Genomic DNA, 27,219 nt, shown 5'->3' with positions numbered 1-27,219 from the left:
TGTCAATATACCAGCCTATTATTGTTTTTCACCTCTGAGCTCAAACTAAACTTCTAAGACTAAATATTGGCCATTTATATAATTTTCAAAAGCCCAGTTTTCCAAAACGTTTTTCTTGAATAATCAAAATTAAAAAATATATGTTTATAATTGAACTTAAAGGTACTACCTTTTCTTAGACATGGGTATCGAAAGAGCTTTACTATTCCATAATCATCAGCTGTAACCATAACTTGCCCAATAAAATTTGCATCCACGGAATTTATATCATTTATATCTGAATATTTGGGCCAGATTCCATTAACTTCAAGGCCAGAGACACAGGTCCATGATGCCCACTGAACGCCTTTTAATTCCTCCTTGTTTGTTACTTCTTTTCCACCTAAGAACAAAAATAAAGAGCTATTTTTCAATATTCACTTATGCCATTTTAAAGAATGTAAATTTTTTAAAAATTCTCCAGGAATCAGATCCAAGCAGGATAGAATTAAAAACTGACTTCTAAAACTGTCCTGATCTAATATTCTCTATTATGACCAACAGTGCCAGTAGTAAGGCTTCTCAAGACTACTTAACAGAAGATCATGGGTTTGGTACTTTACAGTTTTTCTTATTTATTGATATCTACTTGAGACTGTGTTATTTTTAAATGTTTATCAAAAAATATATGTAGCCATTCTAAGATAAAGTTTGGAATAATTCTGTTGCTGAACTATTCTAAAAACCTGGATTATTTAGAGCATAAACTGAAGAACTAATTTAGATCTGGTCACTGTAACTTACTGAAAATACCAGTTTTATGCTTAGATCCTTGTTACATTATTTCACATCACCTCTACCTGTAGTAAGATTGTTCCAATCCCGCAAAGTTTCACATAAGAACTTTAGCACTGAGTCAGACCAAAGGCCTGTTTAATAAATACTGTGTCTCCAGGAATGGCCAGAAGCAGAGTGCAGGAGCAACACAAGAACAATGCAAGCAAATGTAACAGCAGTGAAGCAGACTGAGAGTGCAGCTGCAGAACCGGAGCAGGACACTGCCAACAATTCACCTCTCAGTCTTCAGTGGTAACAAAATTGAAGGCAACTGTGCTGGGCTGTTTCCTGTTTTCTTACTGTTTATAGGATTCTGACTAGTGGGATGGGATGGGATCGGCCTCAGGTACTATGAGGAGCTAAGTTTTCAACAGAGGGAGAGGGCAAGGGAGAACTCAAGTAGACTGGAATAAACAGGGTAAAGAACAGCCATAGAGAAAAGATAAAGCAAAATGGCAAATAAATCAGAAAGGAAAACTTAAAAAAAAATTTTGAAAAAAAAAATTAACACCCCCCCCCCCCCCCAACAACTAAAAAAGCCCACCACACTGAAGGAAAAGTTTAACTATTATATATCCCTCCAAAAAATGGAAAGGAACTCAAATGCTGTGTTTGAAGATCCTTCAGCTCTGATGGAGTAACTGCACCCTTTGACAAGGTTTACCTTGTAATCTCTTTCAATCACTAATCCATGTAAACGATGACTACTAATACTGGTTATATCCATGACTAAGTCCTACAGATCTTGTATTAGCCAACTGTAAGTTCCTTACTCAAGTTACCGTAGAATTTCAAGCGTTGTATGATTTCAATCATTATTTTGAAATATTGAGGAGATTCCTCTAACTCCACTGACTTTGCTAAACTTTTTTCATAAACAAGCTTTCATAATCCCACATTCTGATATATTAAGAATCTCCAGGCTGAAATCTGCCTATATAACTTGAACTTGCTCTTCCCGTGTGACGTATTTATTACAGCAATTAAATTCTCACTTGCTAACTTTTCTTACATATCCTTTGTCTCATTCAGTGCAAAACCAAATTTGTGCAGAGAATGAATTAGATGCTTCAGCAAAGACAGTCACAAAAAGCTCCATGGAACTATGAATAATGTGCAAAGCAATAATATTGTATAACAAATGAAGGGATAATACAGTAAGTGGTGATGACACACAAATATGATGAGTGGGAAAAATACAGAATGATATTATGTAAAGTGTATACATACAGAAGCAGCAAGTCAAACCTTGTGACAAACACTGCCCTTGACATATTGTAATCAGGACTACCTAAATTTGAAGCTTTAAGATACACATATTATGTGCATATGTCCTCTGCAGAGGAAATTCTCCTGATAAAAACTGTTTTAAGAGTACGGAACAGGCCAGCCAAGTTTTCAAGACAGTGTTGAAAATATTTACAATAATGGGGTTGTCACAAACATCAAATCTGAAAACTGTATTTTAATATTATGTAATATACTAATTTTCTTTGATACTCCCCTGCCATAAAAAAAAAAAAAAAAAAAGACATTTGAACTTGTGTTATCAGTAGACTGCCCAGCTAATTTCACTTTGATATTTCTAATCGTTTTGAAGCTTGCATGACTGAATCATATATGTATCACAGCTTTGATACTTCTTTTGTTTCCAGTGAGTAATTCCTAACATTCTGGCATCCTTGTATCAGGTACTCTTATTTTCTCTTCAATTACTTAATCCCATTATACTTCCAAATTCATTTTCATTTGGATTGTTTCTATTACAAATTTCTCACTGTAAAAGCTCTTTTAAGTTAAATTTCTCAGTTCCACTGCAAACACAGCTCTAGAAAACCAGATGACTCTTCCAAGATGCAACATATTGATTTTTCCACACATTTCAAAAAACATACAGCACAAGCAAATGATAATGCATTAATATCGAAGCTTGGTAAGCACAAAGCTATTAAGCTACTGCAAAACTGAATTTGAATGCAGTATTTTTCTTTACCTAAAAAAGTGCGAGCAAAGACTTAGTTTTGAGAAATAAATTCTAAGTCAGCATCTCTTCATAAAAAGATGCACTATAAAGGATAAACATAACGATAAAAATATTTAAGTAACTTTGCCAGAAAATGATGCACTTATCTAAATATAGCAAATATTTATACGAACTTAGACAAAATCTCTCTATAACTCAGTGCTTTTAACAAGGATTTATATTTGCCTGTTTTTACAAAACCACTATACATTCTTTCTGTAGTAAGCAACAAATATCATAAAGGAAACTCAGAATCTTACTTGGCATTCTGTAAAAAAGTCTCTTCCCATTGCCATCATTGGTCTGTAAGTATTTACTGTCCGAAGACCAATCCATATGGGTGATGAAACTTAAAGATCCAATACATTCCCCAACTTTCTTGTATCGCTGAACAACACCATAGATATCCACAGAGCTGTCATTGGAACCAACAGCTAGGAAATTCCCATCTGGTGAATATTTCAGTTCATGAATAGCTTCTTTCCTGTCTTTGATATGAACAACCTCAGTCATATCTCTGTAGTATGAAAGAAAGCATGCCATAAGTATAGAACAGCCTTATCATACTGCCAAGTTCCCAGTTTTAAAAATTGTGAAATGATGAAGTGAACTTTACTATTATCTGTGCAAACACGACACTGCTATTTTTACAGTTGGGTAGGGACTCATGGCCGTAAAAAAAGAGAAGGGAACAGTGACACAAAAAAGTGCTGCAGTGGGCTGAGGGAAAGCAAACAAAAGGAACCGTTCAAGCTGGGTCCACAAAAAAATTAGTCAGGTAGTTTACCAGATCTTTATTCACTCAGGAAAGAAAACGTCACTGATATGAGACACATATCTCATTTTCCCTTTAAAACCGTGGGATCACAGCAACAAGGCAGCACTGTCTTTGTATGCATGATGTGCTGACAGTAGCTTTACAACACATGGAAACAATTTGGGAAGTGATGAAAATTTATTTCTTAACAATTCAAGAATAATTAATAAAGCTAAAACCTAAAGTAAAACACTTCTTAGAACACTGTCATTCTTTGTAAATAGACCAACATACTTTTTCAAATGTGTTGCTATGGAACAACATAAACACATGTAAGCACACATATTTAAAAAATCTGAGCCCCCTCAAGATCAGTAATTTAAAACAGAAATGTAAGTGATCTCCTCAGGTATGGTCACTACAGTGTCAATATAGGTAGCATTTATGAAACCAATTAGATAAAAAGCTTGAAAAAGTTAATAACGTATCTGGTTTCAAGTTTTGTAACATACCTGACTCGAAGCACAGTGAAAGAGCCATCCTTCATTCCAAGAGCGAGATGGATTCCATCAGTACTAACTGCAGCACAGCGAATGGGTTCCTCCATGTTGCACCGGGCAATCAGAGCATGGTCTATTAAACTCCAAATTCTAAAATACAGTAATAATTACAAATGTAAGGAGTGATTTGTAGCTGTGTCATAAACAGCATGAAATCTACAATTTCTGCAAAATGCTCAATGTGGTAGTGTCCCATTTTAAAATAATTTTCCACAAGCAAAATGTGAGACAAAAGGGTGAATTTTGCATACAGAAAATAATATTCTTACATTTAAAAAAAGTGAGAAAATATCTAATGAGAAAATGCAGGGGTAGATTAATTTTGTTTGACTTTATGAACATAAAAGAATGACAATGTATACTTTTAGACCACTCTGAAAATTCCACTATTTTGCTAATCATTTTAGCCAAGAACATTAAAGAACAATTAAAGACTTTGCTCAGTAAACATATCTTTTTCTATTAAACAGTCATTATTCATAACTCCTTACATATAACTAGGTAATATTATAACATGTAAGTTTTCACTACAAGATACGTTACAAGATCTATCATTTACATCTGGGATTCTAGAGCATTATTTCAATATTCATAATTCAACTACTGTTTTGCTTAACCACACTACACTCAAGATATTTAACAAAAATGCCAACAAATTTAATTTCTAAGAAAGAATAGAAAAGGTGTTTTTGACAAAAAAGATGAACTTGTAAAAGGTACCAATTTACTGGGTTTTCTCAGAATATAGATTCTATTTACTATGTATGCATTAAGTTTGATTTAACTCCCAAGCTAAAAGTTAATTCACAGCATGTGAAAAAGTAAGTATGTTAAGACTAAAAATTGTATGGTTTATTACAATTTTTTTTCATCATAACCTGTGAATGTCTGACATAATTCCTGAAAAGGAAACACTTACAGGATACTTGTGTATGAGTGCTTAATGTTAGGCTAAATTAAAATTTGTTCAAATTCCATACATTTCACTTTTAAGAAATATACATTTCCACTATATTTTATTACTCGAGAGCACCAATTTCATGCATAACTTAATTGGTTCAGAAGCACTTCAACACCACATTTTAATACCCTTGAAATGCATACATTTCAATTAGGTTATGTACAAAATGAGCTGTTTGTTTAAAACCACACACAGTTAAACAAACAAGAGTTGACCTGACTGATCGATCATCGCTTCCAGTCATTGCTAGCGGTTTTGTAGGATGGACAGCCAAAGCCCACAGCTCTCCTTCACAGTGCCCCTGCATTATCAGGAAAGGCTTATTACGCTCATGCACCACAATTTCAAAAATTTCACTGTCTTGTGTCCCAACGAGTATATGGTCTCCTCTCCAGCAAACACTTCTTACAGACAGACCTGTAAAAGAGATTGTTACTGAGAGATTGCAAAACAAAGGTAATGCAGCACACAACAAAACATAAAAGCAAGAAAATGTCAAGAAGTACCCATATACCTTTCTCTTATTCCTCCATTTACTCCTTTTATCTATTCTATATAACACATACTGCCCTTGAAACATTAACTCAAGCTCAGTATTGCAAAAATTCTAAAACAAAGTGTGAGAATTATTTTAATAAAGGACATGTAGCCAGTTCTTGTATTACAAGATCTCTGACAGAGAAAGCCAATACTGACATTCGCATATGAAAACACGCATTTAATGTCTTTAAATTTCAAGGTAGCAGAAAATACAAAATTACATTTCTGATCAAACTATGGATCTTACTAGCTAGTTGAACCTAAATTATATGACAGAACCATCAATGGAACACACATTATATGTCAGACAGTCAAAGAGCCCAGTTCTCCCCAGCTTGTTTCTGAGGTACTCCCCCTAAAGCAAATCTTTGTAACCCCTTAATAGTATCTGGAATTATCTTTCCCACTAAACAGAAAATAAAAATAAATCAAACTGAAACCAAGAGATGAAAAGTGTTCATGACAGAATTTAACACACATTTCAAACAACTGAATTAGTTTGCAGGCTTACAGTGGAGTTGAGCACTCACAGGCTGCACCCATCTGTAGGTAAGGTTGGGAATAATAAAACAGAAGCTAGGTCAGTGGTACACTGAGAATCCAGGTTTAGGTGCCAAATTTTTGGAATATGCATCTTTTAAAACAGGCTGTATTTATTATATCCTGACTGGCAAAACTGAGTTGCACTATTTCAGGTGTAGATAACCAGATGGTAGCAATGCCTAACTTCATTCACTTCGCCTAAACACTGACTTTTGTGAAGAATAGCTCAAGAATGATCTTTGAAAAACTACTCTGGACTAACGTGTCAGACAGAATTGTATCAATCAGATGAGAGAAAGGAATATTGTAATGGTATGAGTTGATGTGCTTCTGAGAAATATTTTTAACTCTGTAGAGGGAAAACAAGAGCCTTATGTAATTAAATTTACACTGGAAAAAAATGGCAAGACTTGGTAAGAGTGAATGAGTGGGTTAGCAGGCCCGTCTGGTGCATCTGCACTGCTGTTTTAATTCTGACAAAGCGAGCTTTTAAAGCAAAGCTCCTGGTCGTGCTTACTTACCATACTTTGCATTACGAGATGGCCTTCCAATGCACAAATAAGACTCCCTCCATATGAAACAGAACTGAAAGATGCGCTCCAGGAGTGCACTCAGTGCGCTCCAACTGCAAGACAATGTTCAGTCCACTGAACAAGACTAGCGCTAACACCTGTCAAACAGCCCTCAAAATGCACACATACGGTGCTACTCTAACCCTCCACACCAACTATTTGGCTTTACAGATTTGTTCCTATTGTGCTGCACTGGTGAATATAACCACCTTACCATTCAGCTCTATAACCTAGACATCATATGGTTATATTGTCTACAGTGATTAAAAAAATAGAGAAAGAAACAACTAGAACTTTGATGAAAGACAATCAAGACATCTGTTCTAGTAATTAGAAACTTCTTACAGCAGAGGGAGATATTCTGAAAAACAATTTGACTGCTTGGAGATAGATCTAGAGTCAATTAATTGCTCTGCAAGCCATTCACAGGGACATAGAACTTGAGCTTGTGTTCATGGATAAAATTACCAAGAGGTGAGTTATAGGAGCAGTAGAAAGTGCAGTTAAGAAAACCAGTAGAAGGACGACTCAAAGGCAATCCTCAGAAGAATACAGTAAGAAAAAAAGACTAAAGGGAAGAGAGTCAGGAAAACGAATTTATTAAAGGCAGGATTTTTAAAAAGCTATTAGCTCTGTCATGGGCATTTGACAAGTCAAAAAGATGAAGATGGAGTTCACATAAATGATTAAGAACCAAAAGAGTTCATGGTAAGTCTGTTCCATCAAAAATAAAGGAGATAATCTGGAGTAGAAAACAAGTTTGAAAGAATGAAATGGGGAATGAAACAGAGCTTTCAACTACATGCAACAGAGCTGAGAAAGAGCAGCTGAGAATCTAAATTTAAAACAAGTCACGGTACCGCAGGGCACTTAACATTTCCATCTTGTTGCAGTGTTTCACAATATTGGTGGGAAAGCCAAGTCAATTACACAATAAAAAAAATCTAACTTGTAATCAGTTATTTATTGACCCTGAATATCTGATTGCCATCAGACATTCTACCACATTGTCAAATTCTTGGCAAGATACTAGAAAATAACAAAGTGACTGGGGGCCAAGAAAACCAAATGCCAACAAAAGCAATATTCTAAGTGACATTAGTGTTTCAGTATACGTTTGTGTTCTTTTCCTGGATCACTACAGCAGCAATATCTAGAACACTGACAAAACACACTACAGAATGCTAGATGTAAAATTTTGGCATGACGAACTCTAACTGAAGTCATAGAACACTGTTTACCTTTACCTAAGCACCACAAAACTGTACATTACTTCCAAATAGTTTTTATGAAAGTCTGGATAATGAGCAAACACAATTGCTGTACTCCACTGTTTCGCATTGTAGATCTCACTGTCTCTTCTAAGTTTTCTTAAAGTAATACTGTTCCTTGTTAAAAAACTGCTGTGCTATAGAAGAGATGTGCATTTCATTGGTTTAAAGAAAAAAAATTAAATCTCTGTGTCTACAACTTCATAGTATGTTTTACAGTGACTTTGAAGGACTATGTGACCTTCATACTAGTGGGCACAATCAATTTTTTTTTCCTAGAAAACTGTTCACAGTAACATACATGAAACAACCTTTTTGTTTATTTAGTCTTCTCTTGTCCATAACACTGGTAAATTTCCTGCCTTATAGATATATCAAAAGTGACAAACTTCTTTTTACCTTTATATCCCTGGTCTGTTTCCCTGAGATCAATCACAGTAATTGGTTTAAAATTTAAGTCCCACAAGCGAACACAGCCATCCCTACCACCAGTGGCAAATCCCTCTTCGCATGCATTCATGCTGAAAATTCCTGCCTAAAGAGAGAAGAAAGTTATTTTTAACAATATACACAGATTAGAGATATCAATATGGAAAGCAGAACTCTCGTCCATGCCGGTATTGAATGTCTTCCTGTCTTTCTACCTGTTATGCTGTCGAAAATAGCATAAACATATACAACTAATACAAGCTTTAAATACAAGAGTGTCAGAAATGGAAACAAACTCAAAACGAGCAGAATTCACACTCACTGACAAACAGTAAGAGATGAGAATTGCTGTAATACTGCTTTCATCCTGATGATGATCACAATGATGCGGTTTCTTATCCCTAGAAAGAGTTCCGTTTCATCTCCTCTTGCCTTTAGGGCTGGTCCAACTCTCACAAACATCAACAGAAAGATTTCCACTGATCTCAGTTAGGCTTGGTTCAGGGCAGATCTATTACACAGCTTCTATATAACCAGGAAAAATATCTGGGATTTTTTTACATTTTAAGCCAAGGAAGACTGATTTAAAACTTAAGTTTAGAAGCAAAATATAAGACAAACAGTAATCACTTTACACCATTTAAAAATACATAATATAAGCTCTTATTTCAAAGATGGTCATCAGGAAAAAAAACCCAACACATTTTCTTTGACTCACTTGATACACGTTTTCTTCAGATAACAAAGAGGCAAGGATGATATATCTATTATTAAAATAAAGATACTGTATCCACATAGACACTATATTTGATGTAAACAGGATACATTATATAAATAGCATACACTTTGTTTTTTAAAGTACCTACACAACTCACTAGTCTTATTTTCAGAAGCAGCTCACACATTTCAGTAAGCAAAGCTAATGAAAGGGCAATTTCAGCTAATAGGCCTATGAGAACTCAAAAAAAATTGTTACGTATTTATTCACAGAAACACAGAATGTTAGGGGTTGGAAGGGAACTCAAAAGATCATCTAGTCCAACCCCTGCCAGAGCAGGACCACCTAGAGTACAGGAACACATCCAGGTGGGTTTTGAATATCTCCAGAGAAGGAGACTCCACAACCTCTCTGGGCAGCCTGTTCCAGTGCTCTGCCACCCTCACAGTAAAAAAGTGTTTCCTTATGTTTACATGGAACCTCCTATGCTCCAGCTTGCACCCGTTGCCCCTTGTCCTATCATTGGACATCACCGAGAAGAGCCCAGCTCCATCCTCCTGACACTCGCCCTTTACGTATTTATAAACATTGATGAGGTCACCCCTCAGTCTCCTCTTCTCCAAGCTAAAGAGACCCAGCTCCCCCAGCCTTTCATCATAAGGGAGATGTTCCACCCCCTTAATCAGCTTTGTGGCTCGGTTATGACAAAAGAAAACAGGACAGCACTAAAAATGATGGAAGGAAAAAATCTGTCTCTAACTCCTGTCCAAAAGAAGGTAGAACAGCCAATAACATACACATATCTTCTCTAATACTGTTCCAAAATCTCAGATTTTTAAAGAAGTAAATGTAAAGTTCCAATAGTTTCTTTGGTTGCGGGTCTGGATTTTACAGTAACAAAGCATATTAACCCCCAAAGTGAAAGCAATCTGCAAAGGAAAAATTAGCTTTTGGGGAAAACAAAGCTGTGCACTTACGGAACAAATTAGCATCCAGCGTTGTAGCTTGTGAGAATTCCTAGGTACTCACGATTATCCTCCCCTACTAAGCTGTTATTTCTTCTTAAATTATAATTAAGGAAAATCCCATAATGGACTGATCATAATGTCTTTGCTTCTCTATCATCAGGTAACAAGGATATCACTTTTCAAGTCGAGAAAAAATAAACCTCTCAGCTTTCACAAAAAAAGCATGTATTATTACTATAATGTCAAATGACACTCAAAACTGAAAGACTAGGGTGACAGAACTAAAATTTTTTGATGTGTCATGTCTACCCTCAGGATACAGACTTTCAAGACTAGTCATGTTTTCAGGAGTAGTACGTGCCTAAACAGAAATGCAGTGGAATTTTTAAGTCATAAGCAGATTAGAAGGCTAACTCCCATTATCTCCAACATCCTGAAAATCCTCTTTCTCTTTCTTTAGGAGCCCAGAGATTTTTGAAAATACAACCCAAACTGTATTTGTTTCTCTGTATGTGTGTCCATCTGTCTGTTTTACTGCATTAACCTTTTAGCGTCATCAAGCAAATAAAAGGCTAGAGGAATTCTGGCTCACTTTGTACCGTATACTGAATACTGGCCAAGTTCTGGCATACTTAAACCTTTTAAAGCTCTTTTTGGAATGTAACCTTGATAACAGAATTATTATTCTCTTTTCTCTAATTAACTCCTTCCAAAATCCATTATTTAATTACTCAGCATTAAAAAAAAGAATCAGACATTTGGCGATGTGGGAAGCTGGCTGAATGTTCTGAAGATAAGATCAAGTGGATCCAGGATTAATCTGTTTTCCATTTTACAGAATATCCTTATCTTGAAAAGGACATACTAGTTGTCAAGGAGATTTGGCAGATGTTGTGCTTGCTCAATCTCTTGAAATGCAACAGGACATTTTCATTTCAGTCTATGTGTCACTGGAATAGAAGAATTAGATGAAAACTAGAAAAAAGCTTCCTTATTAATGGGGACTGTAAGTACCTAATGGAAGAAGCTGAGCTTAGCTACTCTTTATTTAATTGTTAGGCTCGCACTTAATGGGGAAAAGAACAGATTCTTTACTCTGGTAGCTTGGCCAGTCATAATTCTTCCATTAAATCTTTCCTTTTAGAAACTGTCAAGATTGTTAATGCAAATTAACTTTGGTGTCTTCATGCTTCTCTTAAGCCTTCAGCCTGAAATTGTCATTACTATAATTTGATTCCTGATGGTCAATAGCCTTCTAGCAGTAATGAGCAGCAAACAATTCCACTAACTTACTTTGATCAAACAAAAATTGATTGTGCTCCTGAATTAAAAGAAAAGGTGCAGGTCGAAGTCTTCCATCTTAAAAGTTACAAAGTTTCACATTCAGACTGCATTCTTCTGTTACAAATTTTTCTTTACACTTCGTAATGAATGGGAAAACTCTGGAAATAACATCTCAAATTGATCAGCCATTTTCTCAGAATGCAGAGTATTTCCTATTTTTCCAATATAACCAGCTGGTATCACATCTGTGTTCCCTCAAATTTGAAAAGAAAGAGTTGAATGAGAGCAAACAAAGCAATAAATGCCCAGCTCTACCAGACATGACACTTGAAAGCTGGAGAAGTACAAGAAGAACTTGACATAGACTGTCCGTACTGCATCAATATTTTGCCACTGCTTGTATCCATCAAGCTTCCAATAGCAAGGTAGTCTCAGCTTTTCTATTGCTGCTAGACCTATCTTTCCTCCAACAGTCAAAAATCAAGTGCTAATATATCTAAATGCAGTCATTTATATAAAATGCACCACAGTAACTCTGACTATGCAATTCCTAAAACACGTGACTGCAGTTAGGACCATGAGTGAAGAATCATATGGAAACTTCAGAAGCAACTGACTACTACAAGCAAGATGGAGAACAGAGACATTATACTAGTTCAATAAGAACTCTAGTGCTTTCTTTTTACTCCTAGATATATTTCAGGACATAGATGCTAAGAAGTAAAGCAACACATACGTGGGCATTCATTCTAGGATATTGTCTCTCCCAATACATACTGCATAGCAAGGAAATGGATTCCAAACATTTAAGGTTGGTGTCAGTAAGTTGACAGCAGAGAGCCACTACTGTGAAATTTAATCTTCCTATCTAGCAAACCACCCATAAAAAAGTTTAAAAAAATAGCATATTACTATAAAAATTTAAAATTGTTGCCTATACACCTCTCATTGGCTGAAATAAGCGGAGAGTTACCTGCAAATCCATGACTACTCTAAGCAGTAGAAGAAAAATACTGCATGATTTAATGTGTTGGTACATGATACCAGCTTAAAACTGTTCATTATATTGTTTTCATCTATATTTAATTAGCATTCAGCCAACTGACACAGGCGTGCAATAGTTTTAACAGCGTGCTTGTTATTTAACCTCAAGCCTGTTACTTAACCTCAGTTTCTGGCATCAATTCACACAACTTTAATGTGTACCTCTGAAAGACTATCTCACAATAAATTATTCAGCTGCTGAGAAAGCATCTTATGTACACTCACTATGCAAGGCAAAGGCATAGCACACAGGAATTCTTAAAATGTACAGTGTTTCTAAATAAGCATACTATTTTGTTTCAGTATCTGAGTAACATCTTGTATATACATCTTAATAGTCACAGACTACCTTGAATTTAGAAGATGCAAGATGATGAAATAAATAGAAGAATCTATAGCCTGTTCTTTGTACTGGTACAAAACCAAGACCTCTAATAAAAGATTTTTTTTTTCAGTCAAAGTATATTAACTTTCCAGAATCAGATGCACTGCCTACAAATAACCTCCTGAAGCACTACCAGTGCCAATGAACTTACATATGCTTTCATGTTCCTCTGGTTTCTTTCTCCCTTTTAAAACTTTCATTATTATTATTATTTAGGAGAGATCAGCAAAACTAGAATTTGAGTTTCCCATTGCTATTCAGGGCTCCCTGCACATGAACTCTGTGCCTTTACTCTTAACTCTTAAAGCAAACTCTCCAGTCCTCTTCCAACTAATTCTCCAGCCATCCCAACCTGTTTTCTTTCATCTTTTTTTTTCTACTCAAACTCAGATAGGAATCTGCTGGAAACTCTTCCTTCCTCTGTCTACAGTTCTTAGTATTGTCATGAAAGAAGACAGATAATCTGGCTTAGCTGTGAATTCTTAGTTTGCTTGCTAGTGTTAAAGTCGTCATCTGCTCCCTCAGTTGCTTATACTGGGACAGCATGGTTTATTCTTCACGTTGAATTACTCTTAAACTAAAAAATGTCTTTTCAGCTAGGGTAACTGTAACAAAGATAGTCAACCTTTGAAAAGAACCCATTTCCTATATTAATGCAGACCACTGCCAGCTGGATGGACTATATCTCCACATCACTAATGTGCTTTAGAAAAACTTTTCCTGCATCTTAGATACCTACTGTTCATGCTGCAAGAAAGGAAGACATTGTACTTTATGCAAATAATGAGACAATTTTTCCTTGAATAAATGTTTACTTTAATTCAAGCCTGTTCAGAGTAATGTTGCAGGACAATAAACAGGCATGCAGGGACAATTCCAAAACCAACATATTGAACAGAAATTTATATCAATTTCCTACTAAGCACAAACTGTGCTTTTAACAACATATGCGTATCACAAATATTATTTATACTTGCATTTTATTTTAAAAGAATGGATGAGAAGGGCATGATTTATAAAATTAAGTACAAAATAAGTGTAAATTATGATGGTAATAGTTTAGTATGGCTGAAGAGGCACTCTTATTCCAAGCTGCTGTATTCTGCGCTTGCAATAGTCTGAAAATATTATCATTTAATGTAATATTTTATTGAAAAACAAGGTTTCATCTTGTTGGAATGTAAGCTTCCAGAAGAGATTTTATTGGTTTTTTTCCCCCCCTGAAATTGGTGAGATTTGTAGCGACTCTAATCTCTTATGAAAATGAATTCCAAAGCCATGGACTAGTGCCCCCTACTTAATTTTCAGTACTGAAAGTACAATTCCATTGAGCCTAAAGAACAGAGCCAAAAATAGAAGGCTAGATCAGACCTACTCCAAGGTCACCTGAGCTCCATCCACTGACACTACTGAAGATAAGGAGCAGAGCACTTCAAATTTGATCTTGTGGTCAACAAAGAAATGACACAGCACGTAAGGTAACGGAGCAACAAGCTCTCATCATCCTGCATTTATCAGTTGGGAATTTCACACTGCAATAGCTAAAAAGCACTACATTATTTTGAGAAATAAACTGTGCAATTCTAAATACTCCAAGTAACAAATATGTGAGTATACAGGATTTTTTTGTACCAGCGATGTGTCTCCTACAGCACAGAACAGGATGGGAGGGTACTTTCCTGATCAGTTTTGGATAAGAGACAAAGAGCACTCTTTCCTCTGGGAATCCAGGTCTGGATGGGCAATATAAGCATTTTAAAAATTTCGTTTCACTAACTTCAACATCAAAAAGTAAACACCCACATCACCTTACGAAAACATAGAATAGAACAGAACACTGTTGAACCCTAAATATGAACACTAAAACCAAATTTGAAGGCATAGGGTAAGAATGAGGGAATATCTGAGGGCTAAAATATCCCTTCATATCTTTTAGTTTATAATTTGAGCCTTCTTGAATCAATTTAATATTTCTATAAATGCATACAGGAGGGTATGATGTGTGTATATTTTTTTTTTTACTCACACTTATATGTATATCGAGAAATCTCAAATGCAAACTGTACAAGTCTAGGATACGTTTCCCACACTTATGTTCTTCATAACTTTATTTTCATTCATAATCAGATACACTGTCATTATACAGCTGTCTGAATAAGCAGTTCAATTGCTTTTAAATTATTAGTTAATTCAACAAGCTGCAACTGTCCTGAATGCACTTTTCTAAATCAGCAGTAAACTGTGTCTTCTTACTACAGACTGACTGCAGCCTCTCCCACATACATAGCATTCATCACTTTCTGTCCCTTCCATTCTACCTGATCAAATCATAAAGAGCAATTTTAATACTTCAGTTACATACAACGTCCCATCCAGTCCAATACTGCCAGTTAAAACAAACGCACTCTTATAAGAAAGAATAATTAACTGTTACTGATTTTTACCTAGAATTCTGAAGCTGCAATATAGGAATTCGTACGCTTGTATTTTCACAGTATTTTAAATTGTTAATAAGGGAACTTCACTATTATCTAGAAAGTACAATGCTTTCCAAAACAAAAATCAATCTTCAACCAACAAATAACATAGCTTCAAAAAGTTACCTTAGCAGTTTCATGCCTTGTATCTTAATACAACCAGAAATTGATTGCCTTTGTTTTTAAAGTGCACAAGTTAGAAGTCAAATTTTGCATTATATTACCATGTATGACTTACTACCATGAGACTCTCATGGTCTGGCATGCGTAGATTGCAAACCACTACATGGCTTTTTGCTGCCTGCTTTAATCACAAACCATATGCTTTGAAAGAATATGGAAAACATAATGAAAACTTGTGTAGCAAAAACATAATCCCTTCGTGGCTGCATTAAACATATTGATTAAAAGAAAATCTTACCAAGCAATTTTGAAAAAAATTATTAAACTTTCAATGATGTCTTCACTTTTCAAAGCTGTACACTGCTCTAAAAAGCTGAATGGATACAGTAAAAGGCAGCATCATAGGACAAGGAAGAATGAGTGAGTCAAGCTAAAATGACTAAACATACACGTCTACAAATAAGCTAGGTGTTTGGGCTCACATTACAGTTCATAGAATCAATGGAGTCTAGAGAGCTATCAGACAACCAGCCAGTGGGACTCAGCTCACGGAATGACAGAATAGCTGATGCTGGGGGAAAACTCTGGAGAGCTTCTATTCCAAACCCCTGCTCAAAGCAGGGTCAGATAACAGCAGGTTGCTCAGGGCTGTGCCCAGCCGTGTTGTGAGTCTCTTCAGATGGACAGAGATGTGGATAGAGGCTCCACAGCCTCTCTGGGTACCTGCTTCTTTGTTTCAACACCAACTGCCTCAATGTAGGAGTCCAGGCCTTCTGAGATGCTTTTGGATTAGTCACACATCCACAAAAGAAAGTCAGATAAAGCAGATCCATATTCTTTGCAGAAGGCAGTTATATACCAAACTCCAGTATATAAAAATGTCACTATATATACCCACGCATGGGTAACTGAACAGAGTAATACATATCTACTTAATGGTAAACTTAAATGCACTCCACGGTCTATTGATTACTACGTCCCCCATTAGTAATAGTTAGAGACAGTACATAAATAGACATCTAAATGTATTTCTCAGTCTATCATTCACTTTCTACCATAAACAACAGAAAGAAAGGAGAGAAAAAAAAAAAAAAAATCAAATTAGACATACCGAGTCTCTATCATTGAAACTGTTTAGGAACATGGACCAGGTGTTCTTGCACTGCCTTTCCAGCCCTACAGAAATCTATTTAAAATTTTGTATTAATTTAAAGAGATATACTTACAGCATGTGCTCCCTGTATTGTCCGTACAAGGTTGATTCCTTTCCATACATATATATCTCCATTCAGTGCACCAGAATACGTCACTTCATCCCTTGCACAGGCTAGGCACAATATAGTTTGGAGATCACCAGTTTTGCCAAAAACACCACGTTTTGGTGTCAATGAATTGCCACACAAGCTCCAGAACTGCAATATAAAGGGATTTAGAAAGATGGATATTTTGCTAACATCCTATAATTTAATATGTAAATCTAAAAGATAAGTACCTTGCCTCCAAAAGACATCATCATTCATACCTTTTTCCCTGCTTTAATTCTCCAGCTGGTTAACAACTTTTCATGTTATTAACCAACTTTATCTTCCAATAAAATCAGCACAGCAGACTAGTTGGAAAGGAGGTTTGGGATATCTGTATTAACTCAAACTGAAATTGTTTCAAATTATAATTTCTGAGTCAGTTGTATTTCAGTAATTTTTTAAAAGCATTTCATAATAGAATTATCTGATCTTTCTTTGATGTAAGACTTCCACTTTGCCAATGCTGTATTTGTACTTTATGTTACTTTAAGCATTTAGAGATTAGGCATTAAAGATGCAATCTAAGCATGTGAATGTCTGATAAGGTTGCTATTTGCTGTTTTTTATCAACTGGTTTTATTATCGACCTACCACATCTCATCAGAAGCACTGATCAGGCAAAGCAGCCATCTAAGGTGGACATTACTGAGAACTATCTAATAAACCAGTAGCATGTGATTACAGCAATGACATGAGAGTGAATTTCCTCCTAGGTGATCCAACATTTACTAATGACTCCTAAACTAAAGACATGCAAGGTCTCTTGTCAGAAAACAATATGGGCCAACCAAATCTCCAGCTATGCTCTAGTTTCCGAGAGCTCTGCACATGCGTATGCCCTTCAAACCCTCCTGTCCAAACGTAAATGTGCACTGGAAAGTCAACAAGCTGCTGGAGTAATCCAGTGCAAAACATGAAAGAATTTCTTTCGTCACTGCTGACAGGTTACTCTTGCATTGTCTCAGCATGTCCCTGTATCCATGTTCATGAAACTATTTCACAGCAAGTCTCTCTGTTACCAATAATTAATCAAATTTCTGAGCATAGACTTCAATTAATACAAGATAATGTATGAAGTTACAATGAACAGATTTTTGTACCAGCAATACTGTAATTAAGAAATACCATATACTGATTAGACCAATCCCTTTATCTTAACTAGTCTTTAACCAAAGCACACAGGCCATAGATTATGTTATTGCTTGAGAAGCAGCTGCACAATCACTGCATACATCAAACACTTAGATCCAATATGGAAGCAGGTAACATCTAAGAAAAGTAATTGCTCAGTATCAGTTCACTTGGAATTATCTACATAATATGATTAAGTAGTACTACAATTTGCATAAAATATGTGAGGAAAAAATACAATACATTAAAGTAATTATTGACACCTTGAACAAGAAGAGATGGTTTAAGAAAAATACACATCAACAAAAATCTTTCTCCTGATCCAAATGCCTATAAATCTCTAGGATTCAGATTTTTAGTTAATATTTTCTCAAAGGAAACACCAAATATTTTTGAAATGCTATTGTTATTTAAAAAGGCTTCATGGAGCCTTAAAAGATGCTCAAATAAACTTCGGTTTTATCTAAACAGATATGTTTTGACATCATAAAGCCACCTTAAATTTACTGAATCACTGCTGGCAAAGGTTACTCCACTATTGACATAACAGTCCTTTTAGACCCTGAAGTAGGAAAAAAAAGATCATTATTAATCAAGCTTGTGGAAATCTGTAAATGACATGCTAAACACTATGCTAAATCAAAGATGTATGCAATCTAGGCAACACATTGAACACTTTTTTCAATAAACCATTAATACATATTAATCTAAAAGTTCATTGTATAAAAAGCAACATTTTTCCCACCATAGGAACCTACACATAAGAGCTGTCATCTACTGCTGTTACATGGTAACACAGAAAACAATGCATAGGAGAAGGCAGTGACTTCAGGAAACACATTTGATGGCAGTCAAGCATTGATAATCCTGATGACCAGTTAAATCTGAAAAAGAAGCTGTTTCTGCACAGCAGCTGGTACACAGATCAAAGTAGTGCGTTTCACAGAAACAATCCTGCTTGAAAAAGACAAGAACTGTCCAAATTACGAATCCTGTAAAAGGTACAGAATGCTCAAAATGACAAAGGTAGGAATGACAGCAGGGAAAAGAAAAGAATTAAAAGAAAGATCAAGCATTTTCCTTCTCTTTCCACTCTATCCCCATGTTCCATCAAACTGTAAGAAATGGTTTTTCAACTCATTTCACCTCTACAGTGTAACAATTCATTAACTGTTCAAGAATCAGGAACTTGAGTACCTGGACTCACCTTAAACATGAGCATCCTGTCTTATGCTACTTGGGATTCTAGACAACATGCTACTTGGCATGTTTTAGACAATCTTACTTTTAAATTGTATTACGATCATTACATATGATGTTAATGACAACTGTTTCATTCCTTCTGCATTCCTCCTATCAGGCCATGAACTCTCTTCAGCAGGTATTGTCTGTTTTCCACTATATATATATATATACTGTAAAATGTCTAGTGTAGTCAGGTGCGATACACAGACACCTTTCATATTATAATTATATATTCCTTTTAGATTTATTTTTACATATTTTATAGAGTATAAACTACTGCAGCTTAAATATTTTATGAATTAACATTTATTTAATTACCTTGATGTGTTTTACGCCGCAGCTGACGAGCTTGTTTGGCTGGTACAAATCCCAAGAAATATCAAATATCTGCATGAAAAAAGCCAAGGATGTCAGCAGAGATGGCCTTTCTAGCACAGGTCAGTTGAGAAAGTAAACTTGTAGCAAATTAACAAACAGTTTGAAATGCTTTCAATGGAAGTATTGGAATGACCTTTTTATCCCCTCATTCAATACTGAAATTGCAATGCATAGCTCCTATTAGTTCTCTGGTTTTCCCTTTTCCTAATTACAACACATGATAAAACAACATTAAGGTTCATTTACAGACTAGAAAACTTCAAGCTATTATTTGCATTTTGATTTCCTATATGGAAATGCATTAGTTTTGCACTTCCCCTACATGCTTACAGTCTCAAAAAACCATACACAAATAAACAATGAGTTAAGTACTTTATTTTGGAAATAAATGCACATATCTTAAATATCTTCACATATCTTAATATACATCCAAACTTTATGCAAATTCAATTTCTAAAACATACATTTTTTTTTTCCTTCAGACATAGCTCTACTATGTATACACAGACATAGTTTAACAAACTAAAGTTACACTGACACTCAAATTCTTTAGTTATACTTACTCTGTCTGTATGACCAGGAGCCACTGATAACAATTTTCCTTTTCTCCAGTCCCATACACAAACTGTGTTTTTCGAATCCAAACCAACTGAGACCAAACGCTAAAAATGTCCAAATTAAATAAATAAAAATAACTTAATATATTAATAAATGCTAGAATCTTCATTTGCAATGACAACAAATTCATAACATATTTGAGTTAGAAACAACAGCTACATTGTGATATAGAAGAAAACTAAAGATACAACATCTTATGCTAAAGCTTCCATAGACACATCTCCTCAGTTATGACATCATGATCATAAAGTAAGATCTTCTTGGATAACAACACATTTCTGATTTATAATGTTTAATACATATAATTACATATAGCACACACGCCAAACATATATAGCGCACATGTCAAATAGCAGTGAGGAAATATTTGCAAGAAAGGAATAACCTCAGTGAACTTAATGAAAGTGAGTTTACCTCTAATACATGTTACCTTTAAAGATAAACCTGTGTTTACCTTTAATCACATATAACTTGCAGCATTTAAGTATTTATTTACAAGTTCAGGAGATACAAATTAAAAATACTTTCTTCAGTCTTATTGGAAACAAATAGAAGATTAAGAACAGCTAAAAGCTTCAAAAGTCTTGTTTGAGTCTTCAAAACATGTATGAGCAGCTATTCTATTGGGGTACTGGTCGACAGCCAGCTGAACATGAGCCAGCAGTGTGCTCAGGTGGCCAAGAAGGCCAACAGCATCCTGGCCTGTATCAGCCATAGTGTGGCCAGCAGGAGCAGGGAGGTGATCGTGCCCCTGTACTCGGCACTGGTGAGGCTGCACCTCGAATGCTGTGTGCAGTTTTGGGCCCCTCACTGCAAGGAGGACACTGAGGTGCTGGAGCGTGTCCAGAGAAGGGCAACAAAGCTGGTGAAGAGTCTGGGGAACAGGTCTGGTGAGGAGCGGCTGAGGGACCTGGGGTTGTTTGGTCTGGAGAAGAGGAGGCTGAGGGGAGACCTTATCGCTCTCTACAGCTGCCTGAAAGGAGGTTGTAGCAAGGTGGGGGTCGGTCTCTTCTCCCAAGTAACAAGTGATAGGATGAGAGGAAATGGCCTCAGTTTGTGCCAGGGGAGGTTTAGATTGGACATTAGGAAAAAATTCTTTACTGAAAGGATTGTCAAGCACTGGAACAGGCTGCCCAGGGAAGTGGTGTAGTCACCGTCCCTGGAAGTGTTCAAAAAAAATGTTGATGTAGCACTTCTAGACACGTTTTAGTGGGCATGGTGGTATTAGGTCGACAGTTTGATTTGATGATCTTACAGGTCTTTTCCAACCTAATGATTCTATGACTCTATCCCTTTCTGAATTCTTTCTCAAAACAGAATTCAACAAGACCCTGAACATACAAATTTATTAAGTCTTTAACATTCAAAAAGAGTCTGCAGCCAGTTAAATTGTAAAACCAGGAAAGACAAAAAAGATTGTTCCAAGAAAATACAGAAAAAAAAGTGAGATCTTTCTATGCTCTGCAGCCTGTCTTGTCTTCAACTATGAAGATATTTTGCACAGATTTCTTGACACAAATCATTGACCATGTTAGCCAACAGTCGACTTTTACTATATCTGTTAACCAGTCAAAATGTTATTTTTCCTATAGAAATCCTCATCAGAAAGCCTAACAATATTAAACATCGGATAAAAAGAAACTGAGTGATTTTGAGTTTGGTTTTTAAAGAAAATTAAGTCTTTTTGTTCAGTTTATGCATGGATTGTGACATCTTAATCTTCATAAATGAAAGCTTTGCAAATATTTAGGACATTTTTTTTTCTTCACTGTTCAGCAGTTAATACCTACACATTAAAGACAAATTCATTTCCAATTTTACGTGAATTGTCAAAGTGAGTTTGTAAAAGCAAAAGCAAATCCCAAACTTCAGTAAATTTTTTCCCAAAGACAGAAACCTATTCCAAATAACATCATTTCTTTACTGTCTGAAAAGCTCCAAGACTATGAGAAGAAAAAGAAACAAGTTAAATACAATTGCTATCCAAACTCCCTCCCTATTTATTAATGCCAACTTTGATTTTTCAATTATTGCAAAGTCCAACCTTTCTATTCCATCTTTGAAAACATTCTTGGAAGGAACATCAGTTTCAATTCCAGCTACACTTCCAAGCAGTTCAATTCCAGTCCGACTGTGGAATGAGGTGTAAATGCAGACTACTTTTACAATTACTCCATACCTAACACAAAAAATTTGGGTGATACCCTTCCAAACATAAGCCAATACACTGACTTCTCAAAAAGAGAGATTAAATGATGTTCTAGGTTCTCCTAAGAACGAGACAATTTTGTTACCAACCAGCACACCCTCACAGTGGAGTAGAGCTCAGAGAAGAGCAAAAAGAAAAACCAGTAAGCATTTACAGCTTTAAACACATGAATCAGTACTGTGTACTCCTAGAACAAATCAAAGATCTACATTCAAATCTCTCCAATACACACAGAGGATGCATAACTGCATTCTAAAAAGAGAGTCAGGGGACTTCAATACAGTTTGACCTTAAAGTTACTAAGGCTGTTCAAGTAAGGAAGTGACACGAGTTTCCACAGACAAGTATATAGAGAAAAGATATCACTGTCAAGGAGAAATGGTGTTCTAGAAAGATGCTGACTCTAGAAGCTGACTTTCCAAATGAGGAAGCTAAATGGTAAAATCTGTAGATTGTTCCAAAAAACCCAAAACCTCCCCACAACAATTACAGCATGTTTTAACAGAAACAAGTTACATCTAAGCTTTCCTCTATTCCTGTGCAACAAAGCTCCACCTGATACTGTCTTTATAAGGACTGGTCTCTACAATACATCCTCACTGGAGAAAGCAATAATAAGTAACAGGTATGGACCTTTTTAGCAAGGGAAAGAAACTGAAAATATAGCTAAATCTGAACATCGCATTGCAAGGCTAAGTAGGAGAGGAAGAAGTGCTGCTTAAGGCCAGGAAAGCACAACTGCAGAAAGGACTTTCATGGCTAATACCTCTTCAGCTGCTACCTAATGTGTATTTTCCATCTCTAACACATCAGTCAAGAAAGATTCTTTACTCGCAACAGCAAGTGTCTAGTAAAAATTATCTCCCTTATAACTAGCAGCTCTGAGAACCAATTTACTACTCAGAGAATGTATTAAAGTAATAAAATTATAATCTAATATAACCTTTTTTTTGATTTTTAGATCCAGGATACATAAGTCTGAAAAAACAATCAAAACGTGGAGAGCCACCAACACATGCAAAATGCATGACAGATACTTCCTGAAGACATTTGGAGTCCAAGACGAGTAACACAATGAGAGTGCCATCACTTTCTGCACAAGGCATGCCCCTGCACAGGGGAGGTCCACTGTCTCCAACCATTTGCTGCAACCCTGAACTCTGGCCCACAGACTAGACGAACCTCCCTACCACCTCGTCTTCATGCAAAACTCTCTCGAAGTCATACTCTTCTTGCCAAACGTGAATATTTGTCAGTCACTACTAATGCCAACTTTTTTCCTCAGCTTGACAACAAGCAATAAAGCATAAGTTAATACACTTCCTTAAAGAGAGAAAGCTACATAATGAGATTTCTGACAGATAAACAACTTATTTAGGTGTTTGAAAAAAGAACATGAATTACATACCTGACCATCTAAATCAAAAGCCAAGCAAGCTATACCATGTGTGTGAACATCTTTCAGAACGGAAACAGTTTGCACAGTGTATGAGTCCCACACGCAGATGTATGGTTCTTTTCCAACTTGGCCTGTTGCCACCAACACACGTTCAGGATGCAAAGCAAGGCTGCCAAAGAAAAAGATAGAAAATGTTTTTGCATGAAACTTTTATGTTTGCCTAGCTGTCTGCATTAATATTTTTCCTTAAAAAGTATTTTACAATATTTTCCCTTTGATAGTAGATACTAACAAGTAATTTTGAATCACAGATTCCACAATAGCTGTAAAATACCCTTAATACAGTACATGCCACCACCTTTCTTGAATTTGAACCTTCATGCCTTCTCCAATTAAACTAATTGCAGAATAGTCATTAATCCTCTGTTCCAAAATGCAAAGTTTATTAAATTATGTCAGACTTTTGCACTAAAAAAATACCTATTTTCCCTTTCTGTTTCTTAATGTTTAAAAATACAAAGGATGGACAACAAAAGTTAGCGTTTACCTATCCACACATCTATCACCAATGGAAAGAGATGCGCATCTCCCAAAGTATTTCATTCCATACACTATTTGACATCCTTTTTATGAGGGGATGGAATAGCCTTTTGAAGCTCTCTCTCCACTGATCGTACAGCTAGCCAAAGCATGACTAGCTTAGACTAGATGTTATGACTGGACTTCAGATGACTAAATCAAAATGAGATTATCTTAAATGTCTTAATTTTAATATAGAACAATTGGGAACAGTTGATTTGAATAATTAACTTTTCACATTTGTATCATTGCAGAGAATCTTCTTGCAGTTCATATTCCACTCTTTCAAAGTCCACAGAGGATAGTCAGAACTGTTGCGTCCAATCTGGGACCAAGTTAGAAAGCACAATAGTCAGCAAGACAGTTTTTTGTTTTGTTTATGCAAGCAAGCTGCAAGGAAGGATTGGAGGTCTGAAGATTCATATTTCATAATACAGAAAAGTAAGTAAGAACATATTCTAATAGACACCCAACTAAGTTACTTGATGCATTCTACACAGACGAGGTACAGCAGTCCAAAATGATGTGAGAAATACTACATGTAAGTCAGAAAGATAAAATTTCAAAAGTTGGCTATTTAACTTGGCTAAAAAATTTCCTCCACTAACTAATCACAGAGTAATAACCTTGAGAGACCGGTGGGCAGAACCACGAATAACATATGCTAAATGTATTTATCTTCTCAACATCACTTGGAAAGGAGAAAGATTGAGCACTTTGCAATGATAAGATGATCATACACCTGAACACAGATTTTGATAAGTGAAGTTCAAAGAGGAAAGGCAAGGGGAGTCAATAAACATGGAAGAAACAGCCAGGATAAAGCTAATCAGGAAATGACCAGGAAAAAAAAAAAAGATCTAATTCAAAAGACTGTATACATTTCCTATATACAAAAAGAGCAAGAGAAAACCATGTTAGAAGCTGCTTAATATTTCATGAAGTCACACTATGTTACGCAATACACTGTGTATTAAAACAGCAGTACACTGCTGTTTTAAATCAGCATTTCAGTTGGTTGATATTGCTTGACAAATTCCACATGCACAACTCTGAGAGGATTCTTTAACTTCCAAGTTTCTACAAAAGGTAAAAAGCCTCTCGACCTTTCAATTTTTCTATCGGAATTCCTCTTCTTTGCTACTCCACATTATCCTCAGCATCTGGATCAAGCAACCAACATCTCCCCATTTCGCTTGTTTTCAATTCCAGAGTTACTTCTCTGGCTCTTCCTTTCTTTCTTTATTTGACAGAGCAACTTCATAATTAAAAAACAATACAGAAAAGAGCTAGCAGGCAAAACCTGTCATGTTTCACTTCAGTTCTGCCACCTAATCCTGACCAACACCTGCACATCTCCCAGACCATACGCAGGTAGATGGTGTACGCATGGGGTAAAAGGAAAAGCATCTGGAGGGGGAGAAAATGCTGCATTTGAAATGATCTAATTTTTACAATGATAGCACAGAAAGGGAGAGGTAAGACCATATGGACAATAAAAAAATTCAAGAAGAAAAAGGAAGTTAAAAGAATAAGCATGGAGGGTGGGGGGTGGGGGTGGGGAAAGAGACACTGAAACTAAGAGAAAAAGTGAAAACACAGCAGTCTTATGACTGATTCATGACCTCTTCAATCCCATACTTAGCTCTACTATTAGTGCATGGTGCAGTTTCAGACAAGTGAAAATCACCCCACAATGGCAACTTTGAAAAATGCTCAGGCACCACCCTGGACGGACACACATGCAAAAGCACTCCCATGCCACACCTTACAAAATGCTTTCCAGCGACCAAAAATCAGCTTAGCACATTTTTAATTAAAGACCAGAAGCGACAAACACAATGCATCAGAGATGGAAGGGACAACAGTAAAGGCACTACCAAGGGCCAGGAAAACACTGTCCTAGCACAAGTATACCAACTAATTCCACTCGAAGCGTATCAGGTGAATACAGAGAATGTTTCCTCTCTTTCTAATTAACAGATGGCAAGTTCTGTGATTCTGTGTGAAATAATACCTAATACCAATATCATACTATTAGTTCTTTCTGTATCGTGATATAAAATATTGGCTTAAACAACTGAACTCAAAATCTGCCTTGATATGAGACACTGCAGCACAAATTAAGAACAAAAGCCTGCATTTTAATCACAACAGACAACACAGTAGAATTACCACTGTCCTTCCCCTATCACTTCAGTCTCTATAGCAAATTGCTAGCAATCTTTCTAGACAGTCATCGAAAGTAGAAGAAAATAAATATACAATATGTATTTTAAAACAGCAAGCTTTTTTAAAAAATGCCAAGACACAGGGAATATTTCAGGGAAACTGAACAGCAGAGCTGTTGGCAGTGGCTGAAGAAATACTTATCTAAAAACACCTTCCCTCACCATTTCTTCCAGACCAAGGAGTGAAAGACAGGTTAAAGTACTACTCACAAGTATTTTATCTCACTGGCTACCAGAACGGATGGAAAAGGGAAGCATGGAGAGAGTCAAGCAACTGCTATTTCTATTACCAACACTAAGAGAAGGAACTGCTACACTTATTTACATGATTTTCATACGAAACACGAATGGCAAAAATATGCTTTTCCTTAATATGAAAGTCTTCGCTATTATTACACCCATGGGGCATCGTGCAGAATTACAGATCTGAAATTTTGAGTTCTGAGCAAAACTCAAGGATTACACTTCAGTTTTAGGCAATATGGACACCCCTTCAGTTCTATCATTGGACTATGAGTGACTAAGCAATCCTTACAGGCATAGCAATTAACACAAAAATACAGTATCTTGATCTAACCTCTAGAGTAAAAGCATTGCTACAACTCACATATTCAGGAACTTTCATTATTAAAGCAGTCCTGAGCAATGCACTGT

The 27,219-nt window shown here is 35.9% G+C and overlaps 1 protein-coding gene across 3 annotated transcripts in view; it reads right to left on the bottom strand.

The window, feature by feature from the left end:
* Positions 1-27,219, bottom strand: part of EML5 (EMAP like 5) — a 115,722-nt gene that overhangs the window by 69,209 nt on the left and 19,294 nt on the right. For all 3 annotated transcript variants that reach the window (XM_086463571.1, XM_086463572.1, XM_086463573.1), the window contains exons 2-10: positions 23,765-23,924; positions 20,093-20,191; positions 19,470-19,538; positions 16,698-16,883; positions 8,443-8,578; positions 5,333-5,534; positions 4,109-4,246; positions 3,100-3,356; positions 170-382 (exon numbers count right to left, since the gene is read on the bottom strand). In XM_086463571.1, coding sequence (XP_086319697.1) covers positions 170-382; positions 3,100-3,356; positions 4,109-4,246; positions 5,333-5,534; positions 8,443-8,578; positions 16,698-16,883; positions 19,470-19,538; positions 20,093-20,191; positions 23,765-23,924 — 1,460 coding nt within the window. The remainder of the gene's footprint in view (positions 1-169; positions 383-3,099; positions 3,357-4,108; positions 4,247-5,332; positions 5,535-8,442; positions 8,579-16,697; positions 16,884-19,469; positions 19,539-20,092; positions 20,192-23,764; positions 23,925-27,219) is intronic.

This window comes from Leptosomus discolor, chromosome 3 (assembly GCF_034619465.1).
Source record: "Leptosomus discolor isolate bLepDis1 chromosome 3, bLepDis1.hap2, whole genome shotgun sequence".
NCBI lineage: Eukaryota > Metazoa > Chordata > Aves > Leptosomiformes > Leptosomidae > Leptosomus > Leptosomus discolor.
Note: the sequence above shows the minus strand (reverse complement) of the source record. Positions and strands in the feature narration are given on the sequence as shown.